Source organism: Ambystoma mexicanum, chromosome 10 (assembly GCF_040938575.1).
Source record: "Ambystoma mexicanum isolate Mex_15411 chromosome 10, UKY_AmexF1_1, whole genome shotgun sequence".
NCBI lineage: Eukaryota > Metazoa > Chordata > Amphibia > Caudata > Ambystomatidae > Ambystoma > Ambystoma mexicanum.
The window spans coordinates 1,575,902,651-1,575,927,674 of record NC_090932.1 but is presented as its reverse complement, the minus strand read 5'-3'; the positions used below and the strand labels follow the sequence as shown (position 1 = coordinate 1,575,927,674).

The 25,024-nt window shown below is 45.4% G+C and overlaps 1 protein-coding gene across 4 annotated transcripts in view; it reads left to right on the top strand.

The window, feature by feature from the left end:
- LOC138492611 (solute carrier family 2, facilitated glucose transporter member 11-like) overlaps nucleotides 1-25,024 on the top strand; it is a 419,436-nt gene that overhangs the window by 185,251 nt on the left and 209,161 nt on the right. For all 4 annotated transcript variants that reach the window (XR_011276228.1, XM_069619902.1, XM_069619903.1 and 1 more), the window contains one exon: nucleotides 6,211-6,335. Coding sequence is in view for 3 of the 4 variants with exons in the window: in XM_069619902.1 (XP_069476003.1) it covers nucleotides 6,211-6,335 (125 nt within the window). In the remaining variant the exon portion in view is untranslated. The remainder of the gene's footprint in view (nucleotides 1-6,210; nucleotides 6,336-25,024) is intronic.

Below are 25,024 nucleotides of genomic sequence, written 5' to 3'. Positions count from 1 at the left end.
ACTGGCAGAGGTGGAGGCGTCAGACACCTACTCTCTTCCTGCCTCAATGCCTCACAAATCTCCACTGCCGTGTCCTTGCCTACCTCTTTTGAATTCACCACCTCTACTTTTGCTCTGCCTGGGTTCACATCATCTCCATCTATCGCCCTCCTGGTCCCACTGGACCATTCTTTGAAGATCTTGGGCAACTCCTTGATTCTCTTTCCACTAAAGATCACCTCATTCTATTGGGTGCCTTTAACCTTCCTGCTCCAACCACTTCTCAGAAATCTGAACTTCAGTCTTTTCTTAGTGACCACACTCTCCGCTCTATCCATAACCTACCTGGGGAGAGGCGATAGCTCAGGAGCAACGTGTTTGTCTTGGAAGAAAGACAACGCAGCACAACACAGGTTTGAATCATTATCTCACGCTTAGAAACCAATCGATGACATTGAGCGCGTTCTAAAAGAACAATTATAATTACCTACACTGGGGGTAACTCTTTGGATCTCTTATTCATCTCCACCTCTCTCTCTCAGCCACAAATATTACTGTCACACCATCAACTCAATTGTTTCCACCACCATCTCCTTTCCACCCCCTGACCTTTCCTCACCACTTGCTTCACCTATTACTAAAAGGAAATGTAAACCTTCTGGCATTCCCCCCTTTCTCTCTGATGTACAGTTCTCACTCTCCTCCTTCCTTAACTGCCCACTGCTTACTTTCACCCCTAAACCATCGGTCCTCCCACTCACACGCTGCCCAGATATGCATCGGCTGCTGCACAAATGGAGCCATACCCACTCACGTGAGGACCTGGAACTCTACCTCTCTGTCAGGAACTCTCTCAAGTCCACTCGTGATGGAACTAAAAGGGAATTCTATCAGACCCTCATTGGCTCTCACTCCAACCATCCTTGCCAGCTACAGGGCACCCTAAACTCACTCCTCACTCCTCCTAACTCTATGACTATCAACTCCACTCTCACAGCTAATAACCTAGCTGAATACTTGGCTGTAAACATTAAAAAAATAAGAGATTCTCTGCTGACCTTCCTCACACTCCCTCCTACATTTTACATGCCGCCTACTCTACCATCATCCTATGCCTCCATCTCCCACTTTAGTCACACTAAAACTGCTGATGTGCTGTCTCTATTGATGAAGGCTAACCCCTCTTGTGCCCCATCAGACCCTCTTGGTCCTCAGCTAGTCAAGCCTATTGCCCTTATACTGGCCTCTTGCCTCCCTGTACTCTTCAACATGTCCTTCGACTCTGCTTGCTTTCCCTCTCTTTTCAAAACAGCCACGGTCATCCCTCTCCTAAAAAGCAAGGGGCTGACCTGAACCTACTGGCTAACTTGTGCCCCGTATCTCTCCTTCCAAACTACTCTAAAGTGCTTGAAAGGGTTGTGTTCTTACCAATTTCTCAGACGTCCATAACCTTCGAGACCCCCTACAAGCAGGTTTCCACTCCTGTCACTCCACAGAAACTGCTCTCATGAATGTATCCAACTTCATTGCCTCTGCTGAGCACTCAAACCTATCCTCTATCCTAATTCTCCTTGAATTGTCTGCTGTATTTGACACTGTCGATCACTCAGATCTCCTTAACACTCTCTTTCTTCTTGGGATTCGCAATCAAGCCCTGGGCCTGGATTGAATCATATCTGGCACCTCGCCAATTCTGTCTCCTGGAGCAACAACATCGCTCAACTCCCTCCTCTAACTGTTGGTGTTCCACAAGGCCCATTATTGGGTCCTCTCCTCTTTATACTCTACAATTCTGCTCCTGGGGCACTTATCACCTCCTTTGGGTTCTCGTACCAACTCTTTGCAGACAACATCCAAATATTATTCTCTTTTCCTGAGCTCTCCTCTGATCTCTCTATCAAAATTTCCAACTGTTCCTCTGCCATTAAATATTGGTTGGCTTTGCACTCTCTGATGCTAAACTCTACCAAAAAACAGAGGTGCTCTTCTTCCCTGCCAAAAGCTCTCTCACATCTCTCCGTCTACTTATCCAGTTCCCACTAGACACTCTCCCCTACTCTTCGTTTGCTAGAAACCTCAGCATCATCTATGACCCTTCTCACACCTTATCCACTTTCATCTCCAAAACCGGAACAGCAGCTCACCTCAACCTCCTAAACATTAGGAAAATCAGGCACCTCCTTCCTTTCAACACCGCCAAGCATCTGCCAACCACTCTTGTCTTCTTTAAACAGGACTACTGTGCAAGCATCCTCTTTGGTCTCCCCAACTTATGCTTTCTGTCCTCTGATAAGATCATTAACTTTGCTACCAGGACTCTGTTTGAACCAGTCACTTCACACCTACTTCCTCATACCGTCACCAGTCTGGATGGCTGATGATGCAAAACAGGGCCAGATTAAAATGTCTTCTCTTGGTTCACAAATCTATCCACGGTAAGGCACCACTGTATCTTGCCTCCTCTATCCAACTCTATAAGCCTTCTCGTAATCTCTGCTCTGCCTTCTCGACTACTCCTGTGGCTCCTCGCCCGCCCGTGCTTTCTCTCGCTTCCGTCTTTCTCTCTTCTTGCTCCACTTGCATGCAATTCTCTTCCGAGAAACAGTCCACACAGATTGGTCCGAATCCAAACTAAAGGCCTACCCCCTTGCCTCTGAGATACCCTCTTAACCAACCTCTCATCTGCCTGCTAGCTGACATGTTTCCCTCGCCTCTAACCTGCCTCTGTCCCTCACTTCCCCTGCCTCCATTCTAGCACTTCACCCATCATGGTCACTTCCTGACCACAGCTGGCCGTAGCGCCTACCTGTACTTAAAAATATCCAATTTTGGTTGTCCTTAATCTATGTATGTCCACTTATGTATTGTCCCCGGTGACTGCTCCATTTACTCCCATACACAACCTGGTCAGAATGACCCTAAAACTCACCCCATTGCAAGAAGCTCACAGCCTCCCATCCAGTCTGATTTCTTATTGATTGTATATGTGTTTGGGATCTAAAGAGCATTGTTCCTCCTGCATTTATAAAAATTAAATAAATAAGTCCGTCAGACGGAATTACCATTACTGCCGATGGCTGGTGCACACCCCTGTGAACCTGTAATGTGACATTAATTCAGCCGAACACTGTGTCAGGCGGTAAGAGTAATTCCATTTTCAAACTCGTAATGAGCCCCACTAGTGTCAGGTTGGTTTATCGTGTGACATGCGCATGAGCCCCACTAGTGTCAGGTTGGTTTATCGTGTGGCATGCGCATGAGCCCCACTAGTGTCAGGTTGGTTTATCGTGTGGCATGCGCATGAGCCCCACTAGTGTCAGGTTGGTTTATCGTGTGGCATGCGCATGAGCCCCACTAGTGTCAGGTTGGTTTATCGTGTGACATGCGCATGAGCCCCACTAGTGTCAGGTTGGTTTATCGTGTGACATGCGCATGAGCCCCACTAATGTCAGGTTGGTTTATCGTGTGACATGCGCATGAGCCCCACTAGTGTCAGGTTGGTTTATCGTGTGACATGCGCATGAGCCCCACTACTGTCAGGTTGGTTTATCGTGTGACATGCGCATGAGCCCCACTAGTGTCAGGTTGGTTTATCGTGTGACATGCGCATGAGCCCCACTAGTGTCAGGTTGGTTTATCGTGTGACATGCGCATGAGCCCCACTAGTGTCAGGTTGGTTTATCGTGTGACATGCGCATGAGCCCCACTAGTGTCAGGTTGGTTTATCGTGTGACATGCGCATGAGCCCCACTAGTGTCAGGTTGGTTTATCGTGTGACATGCGCATGAGCCCCACTAGTGTCAGGTTGGTTTATCGTGTGACATGCGCATGAGCCCCACTAGTCTCAGGTTGGTTTATCGTGTGGCATGCGCATGAGCCCCACTAGTGTCAGGTTGGTTTATCGTGTGACATGCGCATGAGCCCCACTAGTCTCAGGTTGGTTTATCGTGTGGCATACACATTTTTAAAGTCTGTGTATAAAACGGAGCATTATGTTCAACCTTGGAACCCAAACATAAGCACTTATTTGTACCAACTTCTGCTGGGAAGATACATTTCTAGAACCTAAATTTAAGCCTTGCTCAAATCCCGGCTTCACCACTTAACTGTGTGTTTCTGGGAAAACCATTTGACCTCATTCTGCCTTATATAGCACAATTAGATGCCCCTAGAAGCAAATCTGACCTCAGTGTATGCTATTCCAAAAAATGCTCACTCTTGGTTTACTCTACTAGGGTTGTTGATCTATATATAATAATAGTAACCGTTCATATTCACCATACAAAGTAGTAGATGTTGTTTCCAAATGTGCACATCACCCTGAGGATATTGGTTACATTTCCAATTGCTGATGCCCCTTGGCTTGCTCTCCTGCTTCCTGGTGCTACATTACACCCACAGCTCATTTAAAAACATTGCTGCTAAAATGCAGCACAAAATTATATTTTATGCTATTGATTGTCATTTTTGAAGCCACAGAATTTCCTATTCTATGTTGAGAATTTCCCACTTGAACACATTGAGTGATCTTGGGCAAATCACTTTATGTCAGCAAACCTGGTGTCATGTCCAAGCTGTTTCCAGCCGGAATCCAATCCCAAAACACAAAACCCCAATATTAAAAGAAAAAAGGCAAGTTAAAAAAACATGTAAAATGTGTCCCTAAACTTCATCTTGTGGCGGCCATGACCTTTTCCCAGACTAAGCTCTGAATACACATCCCACCTACCACGGACCCTCTGTTTACCTTGCCCACAGTGCCCTTTGGTGCTGCCAGCAGGGCCAACAAGCGGGATGGCGGGCACAAGCGATTTCTCTTCAGTGTTGAGTTGTATCTGGACTGAGAATATGTATGTACCACGCGTAACACCAACCCAGGTCTTACAGGTCCTCCTCAGGGACTGTCCCAATATATAGATTCAACAAAATGTTTGGGACACAATGAAACAGAGCGTTTAGGAGAACATATCACATGACTCAAGAGCATTAAGGTCCAAATGCGCAGTTGCTTTTTAAGGACATAGGGCCTCATTACAACATAGGCGGCCGCGGAATGAACAGTGCCGGTAAGGTACCGGCACCGTTCATTCCGGGCCACCACATTACGAGGTCTGCAGTGGGTCCCGCTCTGGATGCCTGGCCAGACTAGACATGCAGAGCGGGACCCGCTAGCAGTCCAGGATGCTAACAACGGGCCCGTCATTAACGGGCCCGTTGTTAGCTCCTCCCCATTCCCATTGTGCCCTATAGGGGCTCAATGGGAATGGGGATGTACCGAGTCAGGGTCCCGGGAAAGGGAATTAACGGGCCCTCCATGGTCAGAATGGCCTGGTAAGTCACCTTTTGCGGGACCCGGACCTAAGTTTGGAGGTAGCCATGCCGCTAAAAACGGCATGGCTACCTCTGACCTCGTAATGAGGCCCTATATAGATTTTATTAGTAACCTTGACTTGAGTGAACCTATCTCTTCAACGCAAGGAAATGCGTTCCTAAAGAATAATGAAACACAAAGAATTGTGTATTGCCTTGACGAAGCCCTCAAGGGCCAAACTCATGGCCATGTAGTCGGCAGCTTGATTTTAGCTTGTGCATATTTTAAGCCTATCATGGCGATAGGATACTAGTTCATATATGGTGTGAGCTTCTGTGAGTTTTTACTGTCACCTTACTAACACACTAGCACATAGTATATGTCTGAGATATTAACATGTAAGGAACCTTGAATAGAAATAAACAGGTTATTTTGAATGACCTTACTGTTGGAATACTCAATATTACTTTTCAGAAATAGCGCTGATATTAGGATCTATTTGAATTTAGCGTCTAGAGTTGTATCTGGGGCAATATAAGTTAAGTGGGCTTATGTCTGTTCAGGACGCAAGAAGTTTAAAAGAAAGTTATTGTCTGTCATTACAACTCAGGCGTTAAGGGTTAACGCTGTCGTTAACCCTTAAAGCCTGATTCCAATTTTAACGGCTGCTTTTAGCAGGCGTTAAAATCCATGGCGCTAAACCGCCTTGGTGCTAATTATGGCACCGTAATTTACGGTGCCGTAATTAGCGCCTTCCCCACTCCCATTATGCCCTATGGGGCAAAAATGGGAATGGGGAAGGGTAAATGGGAAATGGGGATTTACCGCCCCACTCACCTTGGAATGGGGCGGTAAATCCGCCATCCACCATGGTGTAAACGTAGTGTGTTGTTTCTGAGCCCTCCGTTGTGTTGTTACAGGAAGAGGTGTCTGGTGACCAACAACTTGCTCTTGGTGGCTGCCTCCCTGACTTTGGGCTGCTGCAAGTTCGCCGGGTTCTTCGAGATGCTTCTGATTGGCCGCTTCCTCATCGGCATCAATACAGGTATGGTATATTTTCCTCTATTTCATGTGTCCGGGCACTGCCACTGCTTACGCACCCATTTCTGTTTGGAAGCAAGAACGCACTGAACATGGAGCTTGTAAAATGAAGTCACTTTTTGTTAGGGCCATAAACTCAATATCATGGCCCTCATTATAGGTTTGTCTATACCAGCAAACCTGCCTTCCCATCTCTGCCGCCCGATATCTCGGTATTGCCAGGCTATTCCAGGCGGCAGTTAGCCGGTAAGTTTCCATTCCCATGGAGTCCTTTTTCCTGAATCACTGGTAGCGGTGCTAGTGTCTCAGGCTTTTTTGGCCAATAGGGACCTGAACTCCTGGCAGGTCAGACCTGCCGGGAGATCGATGGCCCCCACCAGCAAACTTGAAGTGTACCAGTCCAGAAAAAATGCAGGAGGTGGAAATACCAGCATTTTTCTGGCATTTCTTTCGGACCGGCACACTTATATTGAGACCCCATGATAAGTAAAGACTGCCTGTTGAGTACAGACCTAAATCAATATGTTTAATGCTTGTATTTATTTTACAAAACAGAAAGGTACTATGTGGTTCCCCATGCTGTCAATCATGCCTTGCAGACCGCCAGCAAGGGGAGCACATGGAGTGTACAGGTAGAGTTCTGAAGTTATTTAAATTGTACACTGTATGTTTTGGTGGCAATTACAGGTACGGCCATTTGTTTTGTAAGGTAAAAACAGAGCTGTATTGAAAGTGGAAGAACCCATGTGAGTGTATATGTTTGTTGTGAGTGTATATGTGTGATGGGTGAAAACAAATTGAGGTAATTGTTAGGCTCACAAAATCCTTTGAAAATCAGTGAAAAAACCTTAGTTAAAGTTGAATACATTTGCGGAAATGATTACAAATATTTATTTTCAGAAAAAACAATACATATGGAGTAATACAAACGCTTGGCTAAAAACTATATAAATACTGCAATTAGGGGGCATCCTGGAAAGTTGATTATCGAATTTTTTCTCCATTTTAAATGAATCATATGGCAGTACATAAACTGTAGTGATGACCATCAAGATATCCTTGTGATTCCTATTGGAAACCACTGGGTGTCACTGTTGTCTATCACTATGCTTGCACTTTATCCCTGCAAAGCTTCTGAGAGTTGGATCTCAAAGGTGTAGCGACATGCCACTGAAGATCTGCGGACATCAAATGACCAACACACCACATATATTTTGTGAGAAACCTGAAGGTGTCTCCCTGACTAGTCCCCGGGGGTCTGTCATCCAGGTGGCCAGGAAACGGCCCTCGCTATTGAATCCAGTTCCTGGGGTTGGACTAGTGAGGGAGGATCACCTGGATGGGGGTTCCTCTGGGAGTGGAAGTGGGACACTGACAGGTGAGATGCAGTATCCCCCTTCTTATAACCCCTTCAACATACCCACCGCAGGAACGCATATCTGACTCTGCATCTGGTAGAGGGTGGTGCTTGCATAGTGTGGTGTGTGCAGATTGGTTGCAGTAGGGCTAGTGTTGTGAACAGAATGTGGGTAGCTTAGCAGTGACAGAGTACTTTGTGAATGGAAGTGGGTACACCCATAGTAGGTGAATGAAAGTGCACAGAGGTGCAGGAGAGAGTGTTTTGTTTGTACATTATGGTAACTGTTGCAATTTGTTGCTGCATAGCTCCATGGCGGTGCACTGGTAGGGTAGGAGCGCTGGTGTCAGTGGTGTGTATGTGGATTGGCGTAGTTGGTGACATGGTGACATGCATGGTGGTATTACGTTGCTGTGGGTGTGTTCAGTACATTATGGTAACTGTTGCAATTTGTTGCTGCATAGCTCCATGGCGGTGTGCAGGTTGGGTAGGAGTGCTGGTGGCAGTGGTTTGTATGTGGATTGTCGTAGATGGTGACATGCATGGTGGCATTACGTTGCTGTGGGAGTGTTCAAGGCCTAGACTATTGGGTCCATGGCCGAAGGCCGTAGGCCATAGGCCATGCACTCAAGAGCCTAGGCCTTGAGGACACCCACGGCAGTAATGCATTTTTGACTGTGCATCAGTTAGAGGGTGGTGACATGAAAGATATGGTTGTGGAGCACATTTCAGCCGTCATAAGCCAGTGTTGCAAACAGAATGTGGGTAGGTTGGCAGTGGCACAATACTTTGTGAATGGAAGTCGGTGCGCCCATAGTATGTGATTGAAAGTGCACAGGGGTGTCAGTCTAGAAAAATGGATACCTCTCATATGTGACCGCAAACGTATTCTGATGGCCGTGGACCAACCGTCTCATGCACGATATGACAGAATATAGGTTTCTGAGTTTGCCAATGAACGGCCATTTTTCTGTAACAAGAATCGCCATTTTGTTTTCTAACCATTGCTCATTGCTTTCTGTTCTTATTGCTTCGCAGTACATTTTCTTCTTGCACTGCTCGACTGTAAAACATTGTTGTCTGCACGTGAAAGGACAAGGCTGCAGGGCTGCGAGGATAACAAAAGTTTGTTGAAACACAACGTAGGCAGCGCCAGGAAGAATGCCCGGCTCCCTCCCGAATGTAGCCTTGAAGCAGAGCTGCAGGGAATTTAATAATTTTGCAGCTGCCAGCCAGTCTCATTATATGGTAGAATATGTTAGAATAAAGCAGCTAAAGGCTTGAATTATGCTGTTCTTACGGCCCCCCTTGCTGAGCCCCGTTAGAGTGTGTCGGCTCCCAGGACACGAATAGCACCTCATAGATAGCAAGATCTGGAATGCAACTCTTCCCCCGTATGTAGCTCGCTTCCAAGAACAGAAGCGCTGTGTTCTGTTCAACAACTGAAAGATACCTCCGCACTCACAAATTGCAAAGTGTTACTAGAATAGATATTTGAAGGTGTCATAGTTGTCGAAAGTGTCCATCATCACACCGAGTTCAAAGAAACACAATAAAGGTGGGTGTTAAACATGTCATAGCTGATTGTTTGATATGCATTTGTATATATGTAACTGATGTATGTAATTCACTCTCTTGCGTCCCTCGAGGTCTAGAGATACACGTCGCGGGACTGAGACCGAGTTGGCCAACTGAGACTTTTGCTTTGCAATAAACCCTAGCTTTGGGAATACAACCTCGTGTCTGGCGTATCTATCGTGTGTGGTGACTCGCCTTGTTTCCATTGAACAAAAGGGACCCCTAGGGGCCCCTTTCAAGATGGCGCCCGAATAGTGCAGGAGAGAGTGTTTTGTTTGTACATTATGGTAACCGTTTCAATTTGTTGCTGCATAGCTCCATGGTGCTGCGCTGCAGCTGGAGATGCTGCAGTGAAAAGTCAGGCAGTATGGGCACTGGGTGCAGTGTTTGCATACTGTCAGTATGGTAGAGGGTATGGTTGAAGGGCAACTTTTATGTGCTTGGATAGTGTGACCAATGCTTGCAGTATGGGCAACGTTGTAAACATGTTGTGCTTAAGTTGGCAGTGACACAATACTTTCTGAGTGGAAGTGGGTAAGACAATAGTATGTGAATGAAAGGGCGTAGGGGTGCCGGAGACATTGTAACTGTTGCATGTAACGCTGTGCATATCCATTGCTGTGTGGAGGTTGGTTAGGAGTGCTGGTGCCAGTGGTGCATATGTGTATAGTGGTAGTTGGTGACATGCTGACATGCATGGTTGCATTACAGTGCGGGGAATGTGTGCAAGGAGCACACCCACTGGAGCAATGCAGGTTTGACAGTGCAGCAGGCACAGGGTGGTGATCTTTGGAGAATGGGAGTGGAGCACATTGTCGACGTGCTACAGCACCACAAGTGAGTTGCAAAGCGTGTATTGTGCGTTCCATGGTTGTGGTGATAGTTGCAACATGCTACAGAAGTTGGTGTGCGGCAGGAGATGGTGCAGTGAGAAGTTGTGTTGTGTGGCCACAGGGTGCAGTGTGTACGTAATGTGAGTATGGAAGAGGGTATGTTTGAAGTGCAGTTTATTTGTGGGTTGGTTACTCTGCTGTGTGCAAATTTATTGAACAATGTTGTGAAGCTGGTGTGCAAAGGTTGCCAGTGATACAATACTTTGTGAATGGCAGTGCATAGGGGTGGTGCAGGCTGTGGTATGTTTGTGGATTCTGCTAAGTGTGACACATTTTCTTGAATGGGTGTTTTATGGTGTGGGAGAGTTGGCTAGAAGTGCTGCTGTGTATGTTACGTTTGTGCATATTGTTAGGTGCTCACATGGTCGCTTTCTTGGATGTATAGTGTTGTGGTGGGTGTGGAAAGGGCTGCATTGTTGTGTGCATGGCCAAAGGTGAGCTGGGTGCGTTTTAGGATCTTTGTGGATGCTGCACATGTGCATTCTTTAGCAGAAGTTTTTGGCGAAGGGGCTTTGCAATCAAACGGAATGTGTACTAAAATGAGAGTGTTAATGGTAAATATCGAGTGGTGTACAGAAATGACAGTGTGCAATAGAGAGGTTTTGTATGTGATTGCTGGATGCGTGTTTGAAAATTTGACAGCACCCAATGGGGGAGTGCTGCAAAAAAGACCGTGGAAAGGGAAGAAGTATTGTGTCTGCTTTACTGGGCCGTGACCCTCAATGTAGATGTGAAAGCGCATGTGCCACATCCTTCTATTATGAGCAGGGTGGAAAGGGAAATGTAATTGTGGGAAATAGGCAATTAGCAGTTTAGAGTGTGGTTCATAGGAAGGGGCGGTACCATTTTGTCCCAATACAGTGTCTTGAGGGTGGTCGAGGTGGAGAGATGCACAGTGCTTATCGTCGGTGATACCTTTGTGCGCCATCTGCACAGGTGTTGTGTGCAAAGAGGCGTTGCTGGTAATTTCGGGTTGGAAGGAGTGGAAGGTTTCTGGGCCTGTCAGGGGGACTGCAGTTTCGGCTGGATAGTTCGCCTTTGCAGATATGTGGCATCCGTCACAAACGTTGACTTTGTCGTGGTGCACTTTGGAAGTCAACATTTGGGTTACATGTCGTGTGGACGATTAATCCATTACCTGAAGAGGTTGCTGACCGCAGTGATGCAGACTTTTTATACTGCCAAGGTCGTTTTCTCATGCATAACGCCAAGCGGAGTATTGGTACATGACGGTGTAATTTATCACCAGTGAGAGGTCGGAAAGTGTGCTATAAACAGAATTATGCGTGAATGTATGCAGACTGCTGGCATGTTCTCCACCCACTATGAGATCATGAGGTCGCAAAATATGCAGTGATTCCTTAGAAATGGCATTTATTTGAGCGCCATTGGCAATGCCGTTTTCTTTGACACTGTGCAAGAAGCATTGATCAGAATGTGGTAAAAATGTGAAGAGAAGCAAACAGAAACGCATATAAAGAGAAAAAACAAAAAAAGTTGCTTGCACGCACGTAAAAAAAAAGAAAAACAAAAAAAAAACTTTATACATCTATGATGGAAGACCGAATCCCCTACCCAGTTTGATATTGTTTACCGCGCCAGCCCACCCCTCCCCAACCCCTCCACCTCACTATCACAAAAAGGTAGTGGATTGCGCAGTACTTTCCGGATTACACGTGCCACATCCTGGGTGGCTATGTGGATGTATACGGATGGAGAAATTGTGCATACTTTCATGGAACTTTGTAGTGGATGTGCTTTGGAATGGCACGACATTTGTACTGTAAATGTGTAACGGTACATTTCAAGTGTTGGATGATGGCGGCTTTGATGCAATTGGTGGATGCGTGTGTGCCTATTTACGTGTAACCCAATGAGGTAGAGCTGCAGAGAAGATAGTGCAAAGGGAAGAAGCACTGCTCCAGCTTTAAAAGGGTGTCAGGATTAGCCAATCAGGTAGTGTGGTGTGGTTAACAGAAAGGGGAGGTGAAACTGTTGTACATTATACTCTGCGTACTGAGGGTGGCTGACATGGCAGAACGCATTGTGTTGACTGTAGGTGATCCCTTTGTCATAGATCTGCACAACTATGCCCTGCAAAGACACTTTGACAGCAATTTTGGTTTGGAATGAGTGGACGCATTGTGGAACACTGTGTATGAGTGCAATTTTGCCAATAGGCATGCACTTTGCAAAGACCTCGTCACTTTTGCAGCAGAAGATGTTATCGTCATCCACTACAGTGGCATGCATATGGGTTACCTGGCTTGCTTAGATTTGTTCTGTAGACTGAGGAGATTGCTGGATGTCGTGAGGACACTTTTTCCCACTGCCAAGGTGCTTTTCTCATCCATAATTCCACAAAGAGTATTGGCCACTGCTCATGGATGTTGTTCCGAGCCAGATGCAGGAAGGTGTCTCATCAACAGAAGCATGTATACTTGTTTGTTCGCTCGTGGAATGTTCTTCTGCAACAATGACCGAATTAGTTGTGGAAATGCAGAGTTTTTCCAAGAAAATGGCATTTTGTTGTCTCCCATTGGCAATGCAGTTTTGTTTGCTCGTCTAAAGGATGCGGTGAAGAGTTTACTGTACTAATTTGAGCACAAGAAAACACAAAAGCAAATAAAAAACGAAAAAAATGTTTTTCTGTAGTACCATCTAAAAAACAAAAAGGCTCTTTTAAGAGCCGCCCCTTACCACAAACTCCCCCTACCCTGGTTGCAAGTTAGCAGCCACGGAAATGGAACTGTGGGGATTTTCTAATCAGATGCTTAGGGTGTGCGGCAATACGAAGAGGGACTCCTGCTTCACTCAAGCCCGGCCCTCGACGTACTTGGGGACCCGCATGTGCCACATTCGGCACTTCTCACCATGCTGGCCTGTGGAAATGGGACTGTAGCGATTGTCCTATCAGGCGGTGCTCAGGGTGTGCATCACAGGAAAGCGTGCCAATAGGAAGTAGAGTCCTCCTGCCTTACTGGGTTGCGGCCCTCGTGGTACTTGGAGATAGGCACGTGCCACGTTCTGCGCTTCTCACCATGTTGGCCAATGGAAATGGGACTATGGCCTTTGGCCAATGAGGTGCTTAGGGTGTACGTCACAGGAAAGAGCACCAATAGGGAGAAGGAGTCCTCCTGCTTCACCGGGGCGCAGCCCTCGCGGTCATTGGGGAAAGGCACGTGCCACATTTTGCGCTTCTCACCATGGTGGCCAATGGAAATGGGAATATGGCCTTTGGCCAATCAGGTGCTCAGGGTATACGTCACAGGAAAGGGCAGCAATTATTTGTTCCATTACTTTGTGTAGTGCAGCTGGCAAACATGGCAGGACGCGCAGTTTTCCTTGTGGGTGATGCCTTTGTGGAAGATCTGGTCGTGCATGACATCCAAGAAGGCTTTTTTGGCATTTTCAGTTTGAAGGTGGAGGCTTTGTGGCACAGTGTAGAAGCGTGCTGTTTTGGCGGGGTGCTTATAGAATGTCAACGCATGGCCACTTCTGGAGCTGTACATGTTTGGTCATGCACTTTGGAGCATTCTTTTTGGGTTCCATGCCTTGTTCCTGTGTGTACCGTCAACTGAAGAAGATGATGAAAGCAGTGCAGCACATTTTTCCCACTGCGAAGGTGCTTTTCTCATGTATACCCCTGAGAATAGTGTGGAACTATTCCAATGAGTCCTGTCGCCAGCCAGAGGTCAGAAGGGGTCTCATCAACAGAAGCATGTGTGACTTCTTGAGTGCTGCGGGTATGTTCTCCTGTGAGAAAGACATTTGTTCTCGCAATGTACACCTTTTCAAAGGAAATGGCATGTCTTTGTCGACGAGTGGCAATGACATTTTCTTTCAAAATCTACAGGCTGCAGAAAAGGCCCTATTGTAAAAATGTGAGCTGACGTTCAAAACACAAACTTACTTATAACAACCACACAAAAAGGTGTTTGTATGGAAGCACCTTTATAAAAAATAAAAATGAAAAAAAACCAAAGGTTCTTTTAAGAGCCGCCACAACTAACGACGTCCCCTACCCTGGTTGAAAGTTATTCCCCCAGTCCCGCTCGCGCCCAGCACGAAAAGTCTGCATATATCACGATATTTGCAGGGTGGCAAGTGTTAGATACGCCCCTTTTGCAGATGATGCCCATAGAAATGAACCTGTTGAGTCTACGGGATTGGTCAATATGTTTTCTGGGTGTGGTGTGTACACACAGAGTGTGGTACACAGTGTATTTGTCGGCAGACATGCAGAGGGTGCGGTTATGGCTGTGTGTTTCACGAGCCACAGCGTGCAGGTTTTAGGGGAATTCGAAATACAGTAACTGAAAGTGAATGGAAAACACTGTGCAGTGGCTGCTCATTTTGGAATCTATCATGTGGATGTGTAGTGCTATGGAGTACCTACAATTAAGTGACTGATTTTGGTTTTTCTGTGTGACACTTTGGTGACACGCAATCATGCCGATATTATTGTTGTTGATTGTGGAGGGAAAATTGCACAGCATGTTACACGAGTTTCAGTGCCCTCTGCGATAAAGGAGGGACTTGCCCAGGTCAAGCGTTTGTTTCCGATCTCTTGAATAACTTTCTATAGTGTTATGCAGACATCGATGTGGCTGCGTCATTTTGTATTTGGTTCACAAATAGAGAAAGCGCGGTACATTGCGATGAAGTGTATTTGTATCTTTGTACGACATGTGAAAATGGCATATTGCACTGTTTGCTTACTTGCCTTTACATGCACTTGTATGTGCGTGAGCAAGCTGCACCAACTTTACCATTTTGCAGACTGACTACAAACTGTCCCACCTGCAGTTGAATGTCTTCTTCAACTGTACGACCCGCAGGCGACCTCTTGACACTTGCAATCACACTGCTCAGCGCAGACGCGATGTGTCTGTTTCACGGGTCATGGAAAGGAAAGCAGCACATCAATCAAATTAATGCGACATTTACCACGCCCACATTACACTGCAGGTTGCTGTTCCTTGTTTACCAGTGGGTGTCATACAGTCAGGCATGCTTTAGCCACGCATTGGTAGGTTTGCAGAGCCACCCACTTAGTCGGCAGAAGTACTTGAAATGCGGTAGCCTACTGTATGCATCCAGAGGGCTGGCGACAGGGGCGGTGTTATCAGCACACAGTGGATGACCTATGCAAGGGTATAGGTGTGGAACGGATACACGTGCGCTTCCACAACTACTTAAAAGTGCATTAGAAGATGCAGACATGCAGACACTAATGAGGTTCTACGGATACTTGCAGTGTGCTTGAACATACGCCGACCAGGTGCAGTCTCCCTAGGAAATGTCCATATTGCTCATCTGTAGTCATCTCGGCCAGTACTGTGCGGCACAGATTCACCATGCAATGTTAACACAAAAAGAGAAACTACTGAAACACTCACCAACATTTACCATGTACATCTGTAATTGCTGAAATACACCAACACTATTTTGAAAAGGAAGGGGTAGCGCAAATGGATACATACACCACCCAATTTGGCCTTTTCACACGTTCATCATGAATGCAGTCAAGGAATCAGTAACAAACCGTTGTTAACGGCACATTATGTTCTGTTGCAGTACCAAAGAGCTATCTTCTTTACAGAAAACACTATGCTAAAGCAACGTTCTGGTTACAGCGCCCTCCTAAAAACCTATGAAATTCTACTAGCAGAAACATTGTTAAAGGGACATTATGGTTAAGTTGCACTAGCAAAAACCTATGAAATTCAATGGAAAAATGCTGTTTCAGGTACGTTACGGTTACAGGTAAACCCGGAAAAACCCAGAAATTTGGCAGTTATGGTAAGCTAAGCAACCATAACTCGCGCCACCAGTGTACACTGAAAGGACTAACACCCATGACATCAAAGATGCCATCACAAATCTCATTGATGACATCACTGATTCTAAGTGATCTGATCTTAATTCTCAGATCAAACTCAAATTAAGGTCCAGCTTTTTTTTGGATGCACCAGCTATCATTTAAGAGAAACACCCATGTTCTGTGTGGCATCAAACCTTTGGCACTCCCTTCCCATCAGATCATCCTTAAATAGTTAGTTTAGGACCTGGCTTCACTTTCTCCAAATATTGGATCTGTTGGGGTTGTTTTGATCACAATGTTCAGTCATTTCAAGTCCCGATTCCCAAGTCTTGCTTCATCTCAGGAATGCTCACCACATAAATATTAGCTGCTCTTTGAATTGTATTTCCCACAGGGCTCAATGAAAGACCAAGTCCCAAATGCAGTTTGCCCCGATCCCTTATGTTTTCCGATACATTGGAAACCAGATCCCTCGAACATGTCCATACGCTTTAAAGGAATGTATTGCCATTTCGATGTCTCAGTGCCAGTTGTAAAATTTCTACTTACTCCTCCAGGACCACAAAACTGTTGATTCCCAATTTTTCATTCAACGTCTCCCACTAGGATTGTTGCTTGAAGTTATTACAGATCAATGGTCATTCAGGTAATCTTGCACTCCTCCACAAGCAAGGTCCTGTTCAAGTTTTCAACCTGCAAACGTGATGTTAAACATGAGACTTGTTAGGACAGTTTGTACAATACTGCTTAGGTCCATGAACTTGTACTTCTCCTAGCCTTGCATCTACATTTGGTCAGTTGTGACCGTGTTATTAGTTCAGTTACTTTATTTAATTCTCCTAGTCTTTTCTCGCGAACCCTTTCTGGATGTATATTCCACCCAGTTGCCACTAAGTTGACCTGTCCCAGATGTGTCCCTCCTAGCTCCTCCAAAGTCTTCATTTCGCCATCAGCATGTCCTTTTTCTGCGCCAATCTTATCAATGTTCTTTTTAAACAAGATGCAAAATGAAAAGTCTCTTGAAAATGTAATAATGTCATGAAGAAATGCATGAATTCGAGCATGGGGTTGAAAATCCTCCACTTCTCTGGACCAGTGCCATTATTCATAGTTTTGTACCATGGTACATTAGTGTTAGGAGGTTGATAGTGACGTTGTTGAAGAAATGTGCATAAAGTCTTAGACAAAGGCAGCTTATCTAGGTAGTGCACTCCATCATCTCTCATGCAATGGCGTTTAGACAAAAGCTAGGTATGAATCTCAAATATATAAGTGACACACCTTGCCTATGGAACTTCTTCTTCCTTGGTAGACACCCATAAAGTTGGGGCAATCATGGTGTCACGTCTCTTTGGTGGTAACATTTGAAAATGTAGCTCACCATTAAAACACCCATCTGCATTACTGGATTCTGTACCTCTTTCATCCTGCGATCAATGACCCATTGCATTGATCGTCAGTGAAATTTGGCTTGTTCTAGAAAACATAAATGAGTGGACAGTAGGATGCTATCTTAGACTTTTATGTTGGTCTAAGCCACCCTGGTTCTTTAACCTTTGATGCCTTGTTTGGAGGACTCTTTTCAGTTTTCTTTACAATGTTCTTTTTAACCTAATGTGAACCAGGTGCTGCTTTTACGAGAACCTCACTCCCAGTCATTTGGGATCCAAGTTGGAAGGGTTCTCCAGGCAGGTGGTACTTGCCGACATGTTCACTCTCTTGCACTGACAATAAGCCCTAAAATGTAGATTATTTCCTGTGTGTTCCTTTTCTCCGAATGAAGAATCTGTGTCTAGCAACCAAAATGTGGAGTAAAGTATCTCTCGCCTACATCCCAGCTCTGTTGAAAAACAAAGGTGAAGGATATGCTTCTGGTAATTCTATAAGTCTGCCAGTGAGAATCTTATGCAGGTTCAATCCTGTAACCCGACTTGCAGTTCCTCGCATGTGGTAGCACATCTACCCACTTCATACTAGTTTCTGGGCATATTTTGGACATTTAATTTTTCAGGTTTCCATTTTGGCTTTTTACCATCCCGCTGATTACAGGTGATAGTGGCAATAAAGCTTTAGCTGAATATTCGGAAGCTTACAGAGCTCCAGTACCAGTTTACCTGTGAAGTATGCTCTTCAATCACTGTTAATACCTACTAGCACCGTAAATCATTGGGAAAAGACATATATCAGAGTCTTTACCATAGCCTGTATATCAGCTTTGCAGGTACAATACTCCATTTGGTAAATATATTGATTATAACAAGAACATATTCCATGCCTACCACTTTCAGCAGCTGATTAAAATCACACTGTAATAGAAGGAGCTAAATGAGATCTCCGCACCACATTTACACGTAATCCCACATTACCTACTGCAGCATAAATGTTCTACCACTTTTGAAAATCCTGTGGCGTACCATTGTTTTTGTAATCAAGCCACCATACCCCCTTTTGCAACATGTATGGCACAGTAGAGCACACATGCACAATAATGCAACTGTTATTTGGGTGCCACTAAATGACCTTCAAATGATCGCCAAAGCTCTGTAAGAGCACCCTGCTCTGGTCATGCATGTTTCGCAGTATCTGGAGAAAATACATGTATTTTTGCTAGCTAATCAAGTGTGGAATACGGTGGAACTTGTCTTTGTGGAATCATTTTTTGGACTTGAAGATTGTCCACCTATCGCACTAGTACCAAACACCCTGGGGATTTATTATCGTCTAAATCCTTTTTCAATATTTAGAAGTAGTGCTTTCTGTGTAACCCTGTAGGAGGTGATACCATATATACTGTAGCCCAGAGCAAATACAAGAGAACAAATACTGGCTATCTGTGTCTTTGGGAATGGAGAGGAATGCAGAACATAAAGCAGTAACTGTGTAACATGTGGCAGATGGACGAATACATGACAATATAGTTGCTGTGTTTGGCACTATTGGAAATGTAGGTTGTGTCAACTACTTGCAGATCATGTATAAATCTGTAAAAAATCTTTTACAGATCTCTTTAGAGGTAAGGTTGGTGTATTACATGGATTTGTACTAAAAAAGAGGTCAAGGCGCACCTCTGCAGGAAAGAACACAGCATGATAACCTGTTCTGTGGGAATGTACCCACTCAAAGTCCGCAGCCACATTTTTTGTGTGCACCATTCTTACTGTGGCTACTATCTATTGGCCACCTGGTCAGATCACCTCCTTCCTCTCTGAGTGGGCGGACCTCTCCTCCCTCCTGGCCTCAACCACTCAACTCCCCCTTCTTGGAGACTTTAACATCCACCTGGGTGCTTTCTGTCCTGCCTCTGGACTCTTTTGCGACCTCTGCGACTCTCTCTCTCTTACTATTCTCCCCTCCGGCCCGACTCACTATGCAGGGCACACTCTGAATGTTTTGATCTCCTCAGACCTTCCCCTCTCTATCCCTCTCACCACTCCTCTCTCCAGGAGTGATTACTTACTCCTTTCTTCCCATCCCTCCCTCTCTACCCCACAGGCCAAGCCAACTCCAGCACTGCCACCTACCTTCTCTGTTATCCGACCTATGAAGCATGTGTCAGTTGAGGCTTTCGCCGCCACTTTCGCTCCCCCTCCTCCTCTGGCTGACTCACATCCTGACATAGCCCTTTCCATTCTCCACTCTGCTATCTCTGATACTCTTGATGTTCTTGCCCCTGTCATGAGTATCCACTTGAAGCCCAAAGCTAAGTGCAATTCCTGGTACGACTCAGACCTCACCACCCTTGTACGCAAGTGCAGGGTGGCAGAGAGGAAATGGCTTGCTTCTTGTGTATCCTCTGACAAACTGGCCTGCCGCCTGCTTCAAAGACAATACTGGCTCTCTGTCTGCACCAAGAAGAGAGCCCACATCCAAGCCTGCGTATCTGCTGCATCCAACAACTCAGCCAAACTCTGTAAAATCGGCAAGGAGCTTGCCAATCCTGCTGCAGTCTCCACCTCTCCTGTCCCCTCCCAGGCCCTCTGCATGGCCCTGGCTTCTCATTTCATCTCTAAAACTCAGAACATCCAGTACACTCTCTCGTCCACTCATCCTCTCCTCCTCCCTATACTCTCTGCTCTACCTCAGGCCCCCCTTTGACCACCTCTCCTCCCTTCTTCTCCGCCTTTCCTCTGTTCTCTCCTGTGCTCAGCTGAGGCCTGTTTGGTTGAGTTTCTTCGATTTAGGCTGGCTCGTGTCGGCAGCCTATCCTTCTCAGTTGCTGCTACTTCTTCGTGGAATTCTATCCCTCTTGCTCTTTGGATGGTGGATGACTATATGTCATTTAGGCATTGCCTGAAGACCTATCTTTTCTAGCTTCTTTTCTTCCACCGCCCTATCTAAGAAGCACCAAGATGCCTCTGGGTGAAGGTTGTGCTTACATGTGCTGTGGTTGGTCTCCAACCGTATAGCCAACCACCGGTATTTAATTGACGGACGGTTGCACTGGGTTCTTCTTTTTGCCACTCTCTACGTGCAGTGAAATCTGACAAGCACGCACCCATTTAGAAGTCCTGTCGCGAATTGGCTTACAACCCCCAAGTCAGCGTTTTTTTTCTGCCTTCCGAGGGGCTGTCCGCGTTCCAGCCCCCAGTGGACACTAGAAAAGCCTTCTGATGCAAACATAATGCAAGCAATAATCTGAGAGCCCAGCGCACAGAACATCAGTTTGCCTCTGTATCCCTTGCGCTTTCACTACAGATTATAAAAATGCAGTTATCAAGGTGTGCCCTCTGACATTGCATTTATCTATACCAACCATTATTTACTCGCTACGATGCAGCTGTGTGCCTGTGTACACGTAATCCACAGAAACACAGAAGGAGAGGAGAGATACAGACACTATTCATCAAATAGATGCCAGTTCACTGTGATAAGCAATACACTTGAACAAAGCGTGCGCAAAACACCACCCGACATAGGGGAAGAAATAATTAGCCTCAGTGTATACAAAAAGAAGATACTTTATTTACAAAAAAACATGTCAAAAACCTTATTGGATCATATTGCACGTTTTGCATTTCATGAGCTTTCATGAACATTCTAGTGTACAGGCCCGTGTACACAAGCCAAAGTGCAGGTTTTGATCGACACAGTAGGACCACTATCAATTCTAAGCCTATAGCTTCCTCTAGCAGTGACAACAGGCGAAGCTATGCAAATTGGCCCATTGTAACAGGCGAAGCCTGGATCCCCCCTCAGTTGGGCTAAGATCCCTTTCAAAACAAAAGTTCAACGTTGGATCCCCCTCAGTCGGGCTCAGATCACTTTCAAACTATGTTCAGATAATTCTTTCTCGAATTGTCCTTGTCTCTATGTATCCTAAGGCAACAGCTCCCTCCAGCGGTGACAACAGGCGAATCTGCTGCAGCGGACAAACATACAAGGACAAAAATACATCTGGCCTTTTATCATATTGTTAGATTGCATTTAAAGTTCCTAAAAGCAACCAAATTGGATCTCACTACACATTCTGAAATGCATGCACTTCAAGTTAGACCCACAACCTTACTTCTCTTGGAAACAAGCCACAACCTAATAAATACCCATTTGGGGAATGAAACAATGAAACCAATTCCAAACTTATCGTTACCAATAGTACCAAACACTGTCAGTCACCAATGACCATTTAGAATCATCTAGTATTAAGATTAAGCCATAAAGAGGCCTTGTACCCCATCCACCAATCTTGTTCATTCTACTCAAACCAAGAGGTTAACGCAAAACAAGAAGCCTCAATAGATGGCATCCTCCCGTCCTTTTTTTTAAATGATTATACATTATCCAAAGAGAAGGGATGTATAACTTCCCTCTCTAATTCCACCCAGCTTAGATTAACACATTCTACTGATCCGAAGTAATGGGCTCACTTCTTCAACATGAATCCTTTCCAATATTTTTCCAAATCAGGATAGCTAAAGCCATCTGTGCCTCATGTGAAAATGAATTCCTCATGTGAAAATGAATTTAAGAACCTTTAGTTTGTTCCCACTACCACAGAGAAACCCCAGAAAGATTCTGGGCCTCATTATGACATCGGCGGTAGCTGTGCCTGTAGCAATCGGACCTGGCGGGCAGAAAGGCACCCGCGAGCACAGCATGTTGGATGCACCGGCACATTATAAACGGTGTCAATGCTTCCGACCTCCCCATTCCCATTCAGCCCTATGGAGGAGCATTTTTTTTCCGGCGCCCGCAAATGGGCAATTACCGGATCATTACGGCCCTGCCGGACACAGTAATTGCCTATTTGCGGGTGCATGAAAAAAGATGCTCCCCATTCCCATTCGGCCCCATAGGGCCGAATGGGAATGGGGAGTTCGGATGCATTGACACTGTTTATAACGGTGCCAGTGCATCTGACATGCTGTGCTTGCGGGTGCCTTTCTGCCCGCCAGGTTTGACCTGGCGGGCAGAAAGGCACCCGCTAGCACAACTCGTAGTTTGCGGTTCCGGGAACTACGGTACCGGCAAGCTTAGCGGTACTGCAGTTCCCGGACTGGCACACTTATAATGAGGCCCTCTGTCTATTCTCTACATGGTCTTATTCGTAAATCTTGGGGCTAATCTCTGTATAATGTAAAGTACTTAAACGCTGGCCCAAAGGCCCAACCGCAATTTTTCCCACCTCTTCACATCTTTTAAGAGACCTTCAATTAATCTATTCACATTAAAATCCACAATCGAATACACATTTCGCAAAATATAGATTTCCAAATCTTTCACATGTCTTGAGTACCTATTGGAGACAGCAGAAAATCTTCAGTCTTGTCCCATTTTATCTTGTGGCCAGACATTTGACCAGCTTCCTCGAAAACCTTCTTCAGTAGATCACTCTCTCTGGGGTTGGACAAAAGTACAACTAAATCATCAGCATAAGATCACTCTTTAAATTCATGCTTTCTTACAGATATACCCAAGAAACCTACCTCCTTCCTGATTCGAGCTGCCAGTGGTCTAAAGCAATATTAAGCAAAAATGGATAGAGGGGTCAACTCTGCCTAGTTCCACGTTGCATAGTTATTTCTTTTGAAAGGCCCCATTTGACCAAATCTTAGCTTTTGCCTCAAAATGCAAACATCTTATTGCTCCCAGAAAGGTTTCCCCAAACCCCATCGCCCTCATTGTACGTTCTCAGAAGCCTTTTCTGTGTCCAGAAATACCATCACAGCACCATTAGTAATATGTTTTGCAACCCCAAGATATCTTCCAGACTCCTAATATTATCGTAACCAAACCACAGACGCATGAATCCAGCCCGAGTCTGATGTATAATCTCCCAAATAGATCTGTCTAATCGATTCATGAAAGTCTTTGTAAAAATCTTCAAATCAACATCCTTGAATCTAAAATGTAAAGTACTCCCCAAAGTCAAAAGATTGTGCCTCTATAACTCAGCTCCAACTACTTATCTGCCAAAACCTTGTGGATGGTGGTGATGTCATCGCCCGCTAAGGTGTGCGTCAGCTGGCCCCGAGTGTCCAATTTGCCATTACTCCTAACAGGTAACAGGAGGTTTTGCTGCGGAATAAATGGTTGAAAAAGATTTTATTTAATTATTTAAAAAAAATGTTTGCCGCACATATATGTGGGGGTAGGAGTAGGTGAATAACGAATGTGGAGGAAGGTAGGGTGGCTGCGGGGGTCTCCCCTGCATATATTTGCAGCAAAGTAAAAAAAAAAAAATAGATGAAATCGTTTTTCGAAAAAAAAAGATTGGACCAGATCACACACAACCCTAACAGGTGCCAGGAGGTTTTGCTGCAGAAGAAATTGTCGAAAACAATTTCATCAAATCATCTAAAAAATATTTGCTGCACATATATGTGGGGGTGGGTTTAGGTGAATAGCTAATGTTGGGGAATATAGGGTGGCTGCTAGGGGTCCCCCCCACCCCGTATATATTTGCAGCAAAGTTAAAAAATATATATATTCGACAAAATCATTTTCGAAAAATAAGATTGGACCAGATCACACAGAACCCTAACAGGTGACAGGAGGTTTTGCCGCGGAAGAAATGGTCAAAACGATTTCAATTAATTTTTTTTAATGGTTTTTGCTGCAAATATATGCTGGGGTTGGGTTAAGGTGAATAACTAATATGGGGGATTATCGGGAGCGGCTGCAGGGGGTCTCCCTGAAAACACAAGTTCAGGTTGGCTGAGAGGAAGTGGCGGGCTTTAGGCGCATCCTCTGATACACAGGCCTGCCGCCTGCTCCAAAGGCAATACAGACTCTCTGTCCTGTCCAAGAAGAGAGCACACATTCAAGCCTGTGTCTCTGCGGCCTCTAACAACATGGCCGAACTCTTTAAGATCGGCAAGGAACTGGACAATCATGTTTCAGTCTCTACTTCTCCTGTTCTCTCTGTGAGACACCTGAAAGTGTCTCACCCGCTAGTCCCTGGGTATCTGTCATCCAGGTGTCCAAGACACGGCCATCGCTTTTGGATCCAGTTCCTGGGGGTGGACCAGTGCAGGATGATCACCTGGATGAGGGGTATTCGGGGAGTGGAAGTGAGGCACCGAACGGTGAGACACGGTATCAGCTTTCCTGTAACACCTTTTCCCCACTCTATCAGGTAGGATATGTATGAACTGAGCCCCCCTGCCTTTCCCAAAATGAACATTTTCTCACAGAAAGTTCAACGTGAGCGACAAAGACTAACACCAGAGCCGTATACCTGGCATGTCCCAATACCATGGTCAGGCAAGGTTAGGCAATTACTGATCATTACACACGCCTGACTTCCATCACACTTCCCCACATTGATAAAAGGCGGAGCACGAAAGCACACTCTGAGCGAGGAAAAGCACACAAGGAAACAGCAGTACCAAGATGAAAGTTTAATACAAGGAGAAGCCGAGAATAGGACGGAGAGGTTTGAGAGCGCTTACAGAAGCGTGATATAGGCTAACTAGACACTACCATTGGGAAAGATTTAAGAAATGTGAGATAGTTATCTATACAGTCCTAATGTAAAGTGATGGCACTGGAAAGATTATCTAACGAGCTAACAGGCTCAGTCAAATTTAATACTAGAA